This window comes from Phalaenopsis equestris, unplaced genomic scaffold, assembly GCF_001263595.1.
Source record: "Phalaenopsis equestris unplaced genomic scaffold, ASM126359v1 Scaffold000414, whole genome shotgun sequence".
In the NCBI taxonomy this organism is placed as follows: domain Eukaryota; kingdom Viridiplantae; phylum Streptophyta; class Magnoliopsida; order Asparagales; family Orchidaceae; genus Phalaenopsis; species Phalaenopsis equestris.
Window position 1 is genome coordinate 177,862 of NW_018164855.1, and position 13,750 is coordinate 191,611.

General features: G+C 35.0%; 1 protein-coding gene across 1 annotated transcript; it reads left to right on the forward strand.

Moving 5' to 3' along the window:
• The first annotated feature begins 6,041 nt into the window (after positions 1-6,041).
• On the forward strand, positions 6,042-13,288 carry LOC110027140 (photosystem II reaction center Psb28 protein). The gene is made up of 2 exons (XM_020728445.1): positions 6,042-6,268; positions 12,722-13,288. The coding sequence occupies exons 1-2, from the start codon at positions 6,199-6,201 to the stop codon at positions 13,195-13,197; spliced, it is 546 nt and encodes a 181-aa protein (XP_020584104.1). The 5' UTR covers positions 6,042-6,198; the 3' UTR covers positions 13,198-13,288.
• Positions 13,289-13,750: the final 462 nt, after the last annotated feature.

Here is a 13,750-nt window from a genome sequence, read left to right on the forward strand (position 1 = left end):
ATGTTAGAGGCTATTATACGAGTCCTCAGCCACACTCATGTGTCAGTCTATTCGAGAACCGCCATTATTATCTGCAAACTGATCAAAAGGAGATTCGAACTCGTGATCTAAGAGGACTTATAATCTTCAAAGAGGTTGTTCTACCAACCAATCACGGCTGACAGCACACAAATACATATAGCTTACTACATTTGAAAATTAAATAAATAAAGAAATAAAAAAGATTGGCTCAAGAAATGATTCATTTCTCATTGAAATCACACTAATGAGCAAAAGCCAAAGTACAGTACACTTGATGACATTATCCACACTGAATATTCTCAACAAAATCTCAGTGTTTTTTCCCTCATAAAAAAAAAAAAAAGAGTTTGAAGGAATTAAGGCCTGAAAGAAGAAACCAAACCCAAAGACAGATTCTAAAGCCAAGCACCAGACTTGCCTGTAAACTCCACAGACAAAACTGATGTATTAACTCTTCTTCTTCCTGATCTTCATCGTCCATCTTTCTTCCTCTTCGATCCTTCGAGCTGGTCCGGCAGTGGTTGCAGCAGGCTTAGTTTGTGAGAGATCGGAAGCCATTGATGGGATCGAAAGCAGATCTCAGGCAGGATGGATGAAAGTAGAGATAAGAGAGGAAGAGAAAAGATCTCAGCTTTTGGCCTCTCAAGAGGACATATATAGAGGAGAATGGGAATGGTGATATGAAGGAGAGAATTTGATTCGTAAGTTGATGTATTTTGTGATTATTATTAATTTTTTTTTTTGGAATAGGCATAGATATTGTTGAATTTTGATTTGTCTGTGAATCAAATCTAATGAATAAAGTGTAAATAATGAGAGATTGAGAAGTAATGAATTATAATCAAACTATAAATTTATAGAGTATTGTACAAAATGATGATGTTATATTTTTGCATATGTTTTAAAGAAGTTTGTAATGGGTTTATTTTTGTTATTTTACTAGGATAAGCTTATCATCCGACTACTTTTTCACTTGGCAGCTGAACTTAGCGGATGCGGGTCAGCAGAATCAGCTCGATCGACTGAGCCGATTGATATGACCCTGTTGTCGATCATTAACCCCTAATGTGACGCGCCTAGGTGTCCCTAGGATGGTTAGAGAAGCTAGAGAACTAGATCATCCCTGGGATCGGCTCTCCTATGATGGTTAGCTCAAATACCCTTTTGTCTTATTTTTTAATAAGTGACTCGTTTTTGTATCATTCGGTCATCTTTGGTTCATCTTCTAGTTCGTTCTACTTTGACTTTGCTAGCTTTGTTCGGACAACTTCACTCATTCAAACAAATCAATCTCATGATCTTTTGTCAGTAGACCCTCTTTCATCGTATAATTCCTTTCAAAACCATTAGATCTCCTCGGGATCATCACTGACACATTTTTATGCACAAATATTATACTTTTTTTATAATAGGTAATAAAATGTTTTTTTTTTCCATAGATTTGAAGCTGAAAAATATCTCATTTAGCCATTTGCATCAGATATCAACCTCCTATTGGAAGAAAAGGAAAAGAAAAAAAAGAAAAAAAAAAAGGGAAAAGACACATGCAATGAGGGAGACACCTCATGTCCTCCTTTAAATATTGTCTACCATGATGATTCCTATTATTATTATTTATCATGAACTTAGCATTGTTGTGGATTATTAAATGAAATATAATTAATGAAGTGTGGAAAATTTCATTTATTGATTTTAACTAGCTTATTCACATGCTTTTTCACTAAGTTTGAAGAAGTTATAAATACATACATATATACCACATAATTCTTATATATTTACATATCTAAGATATAAAATTTCATATTTACATAAATAGCACTCAATTTTTAGTATCACATGCAAAATAGCATTTTTATTAATTTTTTTAAAAGTTAAATGCATAATTTCATGTATATTTTGTGACACCTAATGACCAAAAGTGTTATAAATATAAATATCAAAATTTAGGTGTTAGGTTTATGAATACAAAGAAATTGTGAAGTATGTATGTGAATTTTAGTAATTATTATTATTATTATTATTGTTATTATTATACGCTGAATAGGGACGCGATATACCGGGGGTCATTTCTTCCTCCATCCCGCTCCGTGTATCGTGTACGTTGTTCAGACGCATCTTTACGTCTAAACTCTGAACACAATAAATTTTCCCGACTGGCTTTTGGTACATTATGTTATTCATTTTTGGTGATTTGACTTGGGGCTTCCCTCCTCCCTCACCACATCACTTTGCTCCAAGCTAGGTGCTTCTAACAAATAATAATAATAATAATAATAATAATAATAATAATAATAATAATAATAATAATAATAATAATAATAATAATAATAATATAAAATTATTACAATGATGAATAAATAAAAAATGATTTAATATAATATATAAGCATTTTTCAAATTCATTTTAATAGAATTCACTTTAAGGCTTTACCTTAAATAGCTTTTGGATTTTGTCCCGGCCTAATTTTTTTATTGATGGGAATATCCTCTATAGATATCTACTTATACTTTTAGAGCTTCTTTAGGGCTGATTATTTAATAGCTTTACTTTTCATATTGCCACCTCACTTTCATTTAATTTTTCTTTTATTTTTAATTTTTTTATTGCATTTCAAAAAAGTTATAATGAAAAAGATTAAAGTGTGAGCATAGTCCCTGACTATTTACATTGATGATGTTTTAGTCTCAGAGTTTATAGAAGTGTCAAAACAATCAGTAATTATTTCAAAATTGAGCTCTGATAATTTTCCAATGTGACTATTTCGATCCCAATTTAAAGAGTAGGAGACTGCTTTGACACTTTTATGAGCATTGGACGAAAACATTTTGACACTACTCGAAAAGAAAACTATTTCCTTTATTTTTGATGATTGCAAGGAAATTATTGTCCTTTCAAAAAATTAATTTTGTTGATGATAATTGCAAAATCGCTATAAAAAAAGAGTAAAGTATCAAAATAATCTCTGACTATTTATGTTGGGCAGTTTTAATCCCAGGCTTTATATAGTGTCAAAATAGTCATCAAACTCTTTAAATTATGGATGAAATGGTCTTTGCGGAAGATTATTAGAGCTCAATTTTAAGATAAAAGGAAACTTTTTTGGCTTCATATCTTGTCATGGACCATTTTGACACTGACACTTCTATAAAAAGAATCTACTTTTACTTTGAAGGATTTTTAATTTAACATTATTGAAGCTTTTAGATAAAAGTATTATGACCTATTTGGTCATTATCTTTAATTTTTTGTTAATATGAAATTTATTAAACTATATTTAGTAGATGGACACGTGTCATTACTTAACCTCCACTCAATGCTAACACTTTGCATTGCAATTTGTGGGCTGCTGACACTAAAGGGCTGAATAGCTAACCATAATGTGATATACTTTAAATGGGCTTAGACTATTTTTTTTTTTTGGAGCTAAATGGTGGGAGAAAATGACAATATTAAAGTTAAAGGAAATCAAATTGGAAGAATATATTTATCTTGATATTATTCTGGACACAAAATCGCCTTAATCTTAAGTTTTATTCTATATTGGACAAATTTGTAAGAATATAAAGGGCATAAGAATACAATATCCTTAGCTTTAATGATGCACAGGAAAATTATGGAGGCGTAATGTCAAATTGATCTGTCAATTTAAAAAAAAAAGTTCCTAATATCAAGAGTACCCACGAAAAGGCGGATCAGAGAACTAGACTATGGACTGGATAAAGCAAACCCGAAACTGCTCAAGTCACCAGGGCAGTGGAGGCGACACTAGGTTGAGTGATAATTGCAAAATCGCTCTAAAAAAAGAGTGAAGTGCCAAAATAATCTCTGACTATTTATATTGGACAGTTTTAATCCCAGGCTTTATATAGTGTCAAAATAGTCATCAAACTCTTTAAATTATGGATGAAATGGTCTTTGCAGAAGACTATTAGAGCTCAATTTTAAAATAAAAGGAAACTTTTTTGGCTTCATATCTTGTCATGGACTATTTTGACACTTCTATAAAAAGAATCTACTTTTACTTTGAAGGATTTTTAATTTAACATTATTGAAGCTTTTAGATAAAAGTATTATGACCTATTTGGTCATTATCTTTAATTTTTTGTTAATATGAAATTCATTAAACTATATTTAGTAGATGGACACGTGTCATTACTTAACCTCCACTCAATGCTAACACTTTGCATTGCAAATTTGTGGGCTGCTGACACTAAAGGGCTGAATAGCTAACCATAATGTGATATACTTTAAATGGGCTTAGACTATTTTTTTTGGAGCTAAATGGTGGGAGAAAATGACAATATTAAAGTTAAAGGAAATCAAATTGGAAGAATATATTTATCTTGATATTATTCTGGACACAATATCGCCTTAATCTTAAGTTTTATTCTATATTGGACAAATTTGTAAGAATATAAAGGGCATAAGAATACAATATCCTTAGCTTTAATGATGAGCACGGAAATTATGGAGGCGTGAATGTCAAATTGATCTGTCAGTTAAAAAAAAAAGTTCCTAATATCAAGAGTACCTACCAAAAGGCGGATCAGAGAACTAGACTGTGGAGTGGATAAAGCAAACCCGGAACTGCTCAAGTCACCAGGCAGTGGAGGTGACACTAGGTTGAGCGGTTCAAGCAAAGAATAGTCCAAAAGCCACTATAACAAAGACGTGTCGAAGGAGAGGCTGGTCCCCATGACTCTTATGTTGGGATCACTCAGTTACCTCTCCCAAATGCCACTAAAAGAGTACAAGTTTCGACAATACTATCAGGATCCTCTCATCTAAAGGAAGACTACCCATCAAATTACGATGATCTACCCTCTTCCGACGGCCTAGTATTTCCCTGCCTATAGAGACTCCTTGTTTAAGATCGGGGGCCGATCAAAATAATTTTATTGACCAACCAAACTCAGCAGATCAAATCAGCTCTATAAATTCGCGGTCATTGAGTTGAATGGAAGCGTTATGCCCGACGACAATGATGAGCACAGTCGGCTGGCATGTTTTTCGAACCCTTATTCAGTTTAGCCGATTGAATTGATCGAGCCAAAAAATAGTAAGGCTCCGGACCCACAATACTAAAATACCTAGAATAACACATACAATCCCTACTTAAGTAGGGGAATAAATGTAACTTTTCATGTTATATTCTCTTTCTATAAATATGAGTTCTTTTCATGAATAGAAGATTACAAAATCCTTTCACTTTTTTGCTCGTTGTCGTGCTCTTTCTCTCTCTCTACTTCTCTATGCTTTGTTTCTTGGGTGTGGTTCATAAGACATATTATGATTCAACAAATGACATAAATAAGTTTTTATTTCTTAGAAGATTACAAAATCCTTTCACTTTATTGGTCGTTGTCGTGCTCTTTCTCTCTCTACTTCTCTATGTTCTGTTTCTTGAGTGTGGTTCATAAAACATATTCTGATTCAACAAATGACATAAATAAGTTTTTATTTCTTGAATTCAAATGAGAAAAACTACTATGATCAGACAACCTTTGATTAACATTTCCAAATAGACGTTGTCATCACCTCTTGCAAAATATTCAACAACATTAGTGCCATTCATCCTCAATTAAAGTTGAAGTTATGGTCGTAAGAGCGCAGAGCTAGCTCTCGAGCTTGATCCGTTAACGAGCTCGCAATTAAGCTTCTCAAGCTCAAACTCCCGCTAATTTATTAGACAAGCTTGTATAGGCTCAACTCACGAGCTGGCTCGACCAGCTGACCATTGGTCACGTTGATGTCTTTTCTGGTTGCGATACTCTCCCCCATTTTCTCTAATCATAGACGTCTTCTCCAATGTGCTCCCCTGATAATTTGATTTTAGCTTCAAACTCGTAAGCCTGTTGTCATCATTACAAGCCGAGCTCGAATAATCCCTGTTAAAATTTATAAATTTTATAAGATGTTTTTAATTTTATAAAAAATGAGATAAAAAATATATGATATATGTTATAAAAACTTGTACTATTATTTTCATGAAATATCCCAACCATTTTTTTTTAAAACTTTCATCCAATCTTATGCTATGTGAGCGAATGGCTATCCTTGCAACACACCATCTGTTTCCTCCACTGCTCTCTGCTTCCACTGTTGCCCTTTCTCCTTCGCCCACCTTTCTCTCTCTTTCTCGCCCAATTGCTCTCCATATCAGCTCTGTGTGAATAGATGGCCGCAATGCAATCGCTTGCTCTCTCTTCAACGATTGCTAATTGGCCCCAGAAGCGTCGCTCATTTGGTAAACACTAAGTTTTTTTTTTTCTCTCTTAATTCCACCATCTCTCTGCTCTCCTCCATAGATTCTGAAATCCAAAGTGCTGTTTTTCCTTTTCTCTCAACCAGTAATCTACCCTTTCTGTAACGATTGATTAATGAGCTTGCTCATTTGGAATGATCTGATGTGAAGCGCAAAATTTTTTCTATTTTTTTTTGGTTGTAGAATCTTTCTTTTGTTTATTCTGAGGTGTTTTAAAGCTTCAATAACTTGTGTTGATTGAGTTCTCAGAGGAATTAATTTCGTAAATGGGTCGGAAATGAAGTGAAATTGGCACCACCGGGGTTGATTTTACCTTGAAAAAACTTCTTCTTTTTTGTCCTTCTGTATTCATGGAAACTGCAATTTCATTGGAAATTTGGAACGGCGTGGATATCCTGAGCCAGATGGTTAGGAGGGTTTTAGAGTCATTGGATTTCTTTTGAGATGAATATGATATAGTTTTTAATTGATTGATCTTATACTTCACTCATTTCAAATCATGGAGATTTGATTAGAAAATCCAAATTTACATTTCATGTTGCAAATTGTGATATTTGTTGAGGGATTTCCTGCAATTTGATGAGAGATTTTAGCTAAAAAGGTGATATTTTGATCGGCTCTTTGGGCTGTATTATCATAATTTATGCTTTTGTTTTTGGGGGAGTATTGGATTTATTGACAATGTAATAATTTCCAGAAGGTGGAGGCATTGTGGATTCTCCATAAACTTTATGCCTGTTCTGAAATCTGAATAATTTCTTAAGAAAGAGGCTTTACAGGGATATAGCTTTAATAAAGTTGAGCAAAAGTGATTTAGATGATGCTTTCAGTTAAATTAATTTTTTAAACGTTTAAGTTGGGACAATGATGTAGTCAGTAATAATGAGCATAGCTAAATTTTCAATCAGATTTGGTGAATTTGTTGGCTCTTACAGAGGTAGTTGTTGAGTGGCTGGACCAAGATTTGGTGTATCTATCTTCTGGATGAATTATCTAGGATCATTATGGTTGAGATAGCTGACAGGTCTCCTGTCATTATGCTATTTGTAGTTATAAATGGAAAAAGGCCTTTCATACTTCCATCAAGTGAAATCAACTAAATAGTTGCATTTTATTGGAAAATGATGACTAAAGCTAAACCTCTGTCCTTTGTCTACCCACTCGATGTGACTTTTAGAAGGCATATCTCCTGAGCACATCTACCTGAAAATTTTCACCTGTTCTAACCAGATGGACCTAAGGGGTTTGTCCTTCTTAACTAACTGAATTTCTAACAATACATCAACTTACGAGCAGTTAAGCTCTTTCTTTACAAATCAATCTTCTACCAAGTTGGTTCCTTTAAATAACAGAATGTTTATAACATATGCATATTCATGAACTCTTTTGTTCACATTAGTACTTGTGTTGGTTTAGTGTTAGCTTAGGTTTAAGATTCATAAGTGTGAAGAAGCTGAGAGAGGAGAAAAAAAAGAGACAAGCCCAAAAAAGAGTTGAGCCTTCTAGTTGGTTAATATGATAATTTACTTCAACTATTTATTCTAATTCAACCTTTTTACTTTGTTGGGTTCATAAAATAGACCACTGATTCTTGATGCAAAATTGGAAGAATTAGATCGGATCACCGCATAGAAGTAGGTAATGTCTTCTCAAAGTTTTTCTTTAGGAAAATCATATGCATAGCACACAATTCTTATTTATTTACATATCTAACACCCAAAGTTTGATATTTACACTTATAACACCTTAATGTCATAAACCTATGCAAGAAATATGTGTTTTTTTTTTAAATGGAGTGATGGTGTTATTTTTTATGTGATGTTAATGATTTGTGTGTTATACATGTAAATGTTGAGATCTGTATCTTGTTTAGAGTCCTAATTGTAAATTGAAAATATAGAGGAAGTATAGGGATTAATTTGTAAAATATTATAAGGTCTTATATAAGCCCAAGTTAGATTAATAAGATGCCATCCTCTGTACACTCAATGGATTACCTCCAACCTACAACGCATTTAAAGCAACTATTAGAACATCACTTCAACCAATTGTGTTGGATGATCTCTACTCTCTGCTCTCTAGTGAGAAGATCAATATCAATAATGAGAATGCGAAATCTATTGCTAAAACCGAAACCCCCATGGCGCTGAATACTTACAGAGGATGCAACACAATCTCTACTAGAGGAAGGGGGTTGAAATCAATCAAAAAATGCAAAAGGAGGTTACTCCAATGCTTCACGAGGAAGAAGAACATCAACTAGATCCAATATAACATGCCAAATATGTCATAAAACGGGTTGTTATGCATCTATTTGTATGCACCAGACGAATTTCTAGTACGGGCCATCAATTCCAGTTCAAGCTCTCATTGCCAACTCCAAAGAATGGATTCTAGACTCTTGTGCAACCGCACACTTCAACTCTGACCTAAGCCAACTCCAACTAGCTACAACTTATAATTGTAATGAAAAAGTTATGGTAGGCAACAAACAAACTGTTCCAATTCAGCACAGAGACGGTCTTCTTCTCACTCCAAATCGTAAGCTCAAACTCTCCCAAATTCATCATAAACCTCTTCTTTATCATTATCTCATTTCTATCCACAAACTAACCAACCTCTTCTTTCTCATAGTCTCCCATCTATCCACAAACTAACCAAAGACAACAATGTCACAGTGTTATTTGATCCTTATGGCTTTATCATTTCTAATCCTCAGACTTAATAGATACTTCTCAAGTGTCCCGGTTTTAGAGGACGTTACTCCACTCCAGCATCTACTTATCTACTACAAGCATTTACTACATCTCTTTCTAAAATACAACAAACTGAGTTGTGGCATTGACACTTGGGACATCCACACTACCATTATGGCTGCCATATCCAAGGGCCAATCTCTCCTCATTCCATCCAGCTTAACTTCATGTACCACATGCAATCTTACCAAGAGCCACAAACAACCATTTGTATCTAGCATGGGGCAACAATACAAATGTCTAGAACTTATTCATAGTGATGTAGGGGGTTCCTCCCCAATTACTTCTTAGCTAGAGATATTTTATTGCTTTTATTGATGAGTTCTCTAAATTTTGTTGGGTGTTTACTATGTGTGTGAAATCTGAGACCACAAACATTACTATAAATTTAATTAAATCACTCCAGCATCAATTCAATACTAAAATTAAAATTCTTCGGTTGGATGGTGGAAAAGAATATAATAATAACCCCTTAAATATCTTCCTCAATGACCTTAGCATTCTACACCAATATTCTTGTCCCTACACCTCTGAGCTAAATGGTGTTGTCGAACGAAAGCATTGACACCTTAATGAAACCACTCAAGCCTTAATGCACCAAGCACACCTTCCTTACAAGTTTTGGATCGACAGACTCCAAACTGTCGTACGCCTCATTAACCGAATGCCAACACGAAGCATTTCTCATCTATCACCATATGAGCATCTTCACCAATATTCTCCATCCTAGACTTATCTTCATGCCTTTGAATGTGCTTGCTACCCTCGACAAAAACATCAAACTTCTCACAAATTTGAACCTAGAGCCGTTCAATGCATTTTTCTCAGTTAGTCATGACAACTTAAGAGTTATAAATGCTTCAATCCTTCTACCAACATAATTATAGTGTCCCGTCACGTCGTCCTTGATGAACATCTCTTTCCACTTCAATCCACATCTACTACTCCTTGATGAACATCTCTTTCCACTTCAATCCACATCTACTACGCCTTCAATTATTCATCAGCCTTTCACTTCTTCAATTCCACCATTTCTATTAACACCCACTACCTACCTATCTCTTACGGTTCCAACTCCCTCTCCTAATCCAGCTATGATATCCTCTACTTCTCTACTTATCAATCTCACCACATCTTCTCCAAGACTTGTATTTATCACACAAACAACTACACCGGTAGTCCAACCACCCACACACCACATGACAACTCGCCCAATCCAGAAAATTAATCTCTTACATCACATCTAACCTCTACATGATCCTACCTCCTACACTCGAGCGTCCAAACACTCCCATTGACAAAAGGCCATGCAAGAGGAATTTAATGTTCTTCAATGACAAGGAAGATGGGTATTGGTTCCTCCCCCACCAAATCAAACAATTATGGGTTCACAATGAACATACAGTACCAAAGTTAACGCCCAAGGTATAGTTACTCGATGCAAGACAAGACTTGCTGCTCAAGGTCACCGGCAAGAATTTGGCATAAACTATCATGAAACGTTTAGCCCCGTAGCTAAAATTCTTACAATCCGCATACTTATCACCTTTGTTCTCCACCATAATTGGAATATACTTTAAATTGACCTTTCAAATGCATTCGTCCACGGTAATCTCAATGAAAATCTTGCTTTCACGATCTACAACCATAGGGTTTCACGATCTACAATTTCTGAACTATGTATGCCTACTTAAGAAATCCTTATATGGACTAAATCAAGCTCCGGTCAGTGGTTCCTCACCTTCTCTGAATTTTTTATTGCACGGGGTTTTCAAATCAGCAAGGTTGATCCCACGCTTCTCCTTTACAATCAAAGTAATGATTGCATCTTTGTTCTCCTATACATGGACAACATCCTTATCACAAGCAATAATTTCAAACTGATCTCCCAGCTGACCGAAAATCTGGCTGCTCGATTCCAGCTCAAATATCTTTGGGCCAGTTGCATGCTTCTTGGGAATTGATGTCCATAAATCTGAAAATCGCGACTTCCTTAGCCAACAAAGGTATGCACTTCAACTCCTTGAGTCTGTAGGATTATAGGATTTCCAACCCTTCAACACGCCTATGCAAATGAAGCAACCTGCTTATGTAATCCCTAGTCCTCCGTTTCATAATCCAACACTGTATCTCCAACGGACAGGGACACTTCAATATCTCACGATGACACTTCCATACATTGTCTATATTATTAATTGTCTATGCCAGAAGATGCACTTGCCTACGACATCTAATTTCAAGCAACTTACTCATCAATTTTGTTATCTTAAAGGTAGGAGTCACTTTTGGTATACTCTTCGAACCAAGGAGCCTCCAAATCACATCTTATGTTGATGCCGACTGGGTGGGGGAACTGCTTTGACTGTAAATCCACAATCGGGGTGTGCTTATTTCGTCACAATACTCTCATTTTCTTGCAAGTGAAGAAACAGTCCACGATTGCTTGATTCTCAACAAAATTTGAATATCGAGCATTAGCCACAGCTACGACCGACATCCTATGGCTCCGGCATCTTATTGAAGAATTTTGTAATCCCGTAACTCAACCTATGTGTCTCTACTGTGACAACATTAATCTCTCTAGTGAAGAATCCCATTTCATGGGCGGAGCAAACATATAGAGATTGATCAACACTTTCTTCTTGATCATATCCATCTTAACAATATCCAACTTAAACACATTCAATCTCGACAACAACTAGCACATCCTCGCCAAAGCCCTTCCAAAGAATCAATTTCGTGATCTTCACACAAAGCTTACGGTTCTCCCAAGAACCTTCAGCTGGCAGGAGGGTATTAGACATAGCACAACTAGTGGTCCCCAACACCAATGATATCATTCCATAACCGAATGGCAGCAGGCGTGCCCATTACAGCTTATAGAAAAATCTCTAGAAGATTCCATATTGGTCTTATATACTCTGTAATTACTGTAGTATGGGCATTGAAATTCATGTCTTTACAGCACTACCTTGAGGTGCTGTTGCTCTGGAAAATGTTATTCTCCCTGTTTCTCAGTAAACAAACTATTTGGCAGGCTTAAGAGGCTAATTTCATCTTTAAGAACCAAACAAGCCCAAAATACTTGAGTAGTATCACTTCTATCTATTTAGTTGAGATCAGCACTTCTGAATGCCACTAAACTATTTATTCTAACATAAATTTGATTCAATTCTAAAATTTTAATTTGTCTCTCTTAACAATTTAACTTGTGGGATTACCTTTTTATAATTCAAGGTTCATTATCATATCCTTAGGCAATTATATTCTTCAGTTAATCTTTGCATGCTTCTAACATAGTCATTCATGATTATTACTCTCAGGGTCTGTTTGAGACAAATTTTTACTGATAATTCTGTTTGAAGAATTGTTTTCTTGCTGATTTTTTTGTGATGAGGAACTACTTTTTACAGTCAAATTCATTAAAGTGTAATTGTAAGAAGTTGTATGACTTTTTTGGGAAAAAAATTTATTTTTGATGCACAATATAGTTTTGTAAGAAGTTGCTTTCCTCACTATAGTTTTGCAATCTTCTTTACAAATAGCTGTAGCCGTCCCAAATAGATCCTCGATTTACATTTTCATAAACTATGTGACTGAAATGACCTCCTCTAAAGAGCCAGATGAAAATTTTGACACCTTCCTCAATTTTTAACTAGTTGAACTTATTCTTTTTAAGGTCTATCCTCTCTTTCAAGAACCATTCACCAGAGGTCCAACTCCTCGTTCCATGGAAAACCCTTCCAGATTCCTGCTCCAATGCGAAAACACACAGCAGTTCACTCTAACACATCAAGACCTGTCACCATGATGACCAAACCTGCAATCCAGTTCATCCAAGGAACCGACGAGCAGACAATACCAGACGTCAGCCTAACCAAATCTCGTGACGGCACAAATGGCGTCGCCACTTTTATCTTCGACGAACCTTCTGTATTTGACTCCTCGAGCGAACTCGGTGATATCACCGGTTTCTACATGATCGACGAGGAAGGCGTGCTCCAATCGACCAATGTGAGCGCCAAGTTTGTGAACGGAAAACCTTCGAAAATAGAAGCAAAGTATGTAATGCGCAGTCCAAAAGAATGGGACAGGTTCATGAGGTTTATGGAGAGATATTCTAATGCAAATGGCTTGGAGTTCATCAAGAAATGAGGTGCTGTACATTTCTCTCAACTTTTTCTTCTTTCTTCCCTTGCTGAATGTTTCAGAGACTAGAAAAGTTTTGCTGAAGATTTATTTAAATTACCATTTACTCATTCAGTGATGAGTTTTTTTTGTTTTTTAAGTATGATGTTTTGCTTTTTTTCATTTGTTGGACAACTTTTACATACATACCACACAACTCTTATGTATTTGCCTAGCAAACACCTAAAGATTCATATTTACATGCATCACTCAAATCTTTAACATCGCATAAAAAATATTACTATTGCTATTTTTTTTTAAAGTGAAATGCACTTTTTCATGCATAGGTTTATGACACCAAGGGAGTAAATGTAAATATCAAACTTTAGGTGTTAGATATATAAATACACAAAAATGTGTTATGTGTAAATATTGCTTGATTATATGTTTTCATCAGTACTTAAGTGTTAGATATATAAATTTTTGTGCTGAAAATTGCTTTTTATAATCAGATATGTTAAGTATGACGACTTTAAGAGAGCATGCTCTGATTTTTTTGGAAAAAATAAATAAATATTTA

Coding starts and splice junctions, on each gene's coding strand:
- LOC110027140 (XM_020728445.1), top strand. CDS start 6,199: ATGGCCGCAATGCAATCGCTTGCTCTCTCTTCAACGATTGCTAATTGG. Junction 6,269..12,721: donor CCAGAAGCGTCGCTCATTTG/GTAAACACTAAG, acceptor ATTCTTTTTAAG/GTCTATCCTCTCTTTCAAGA.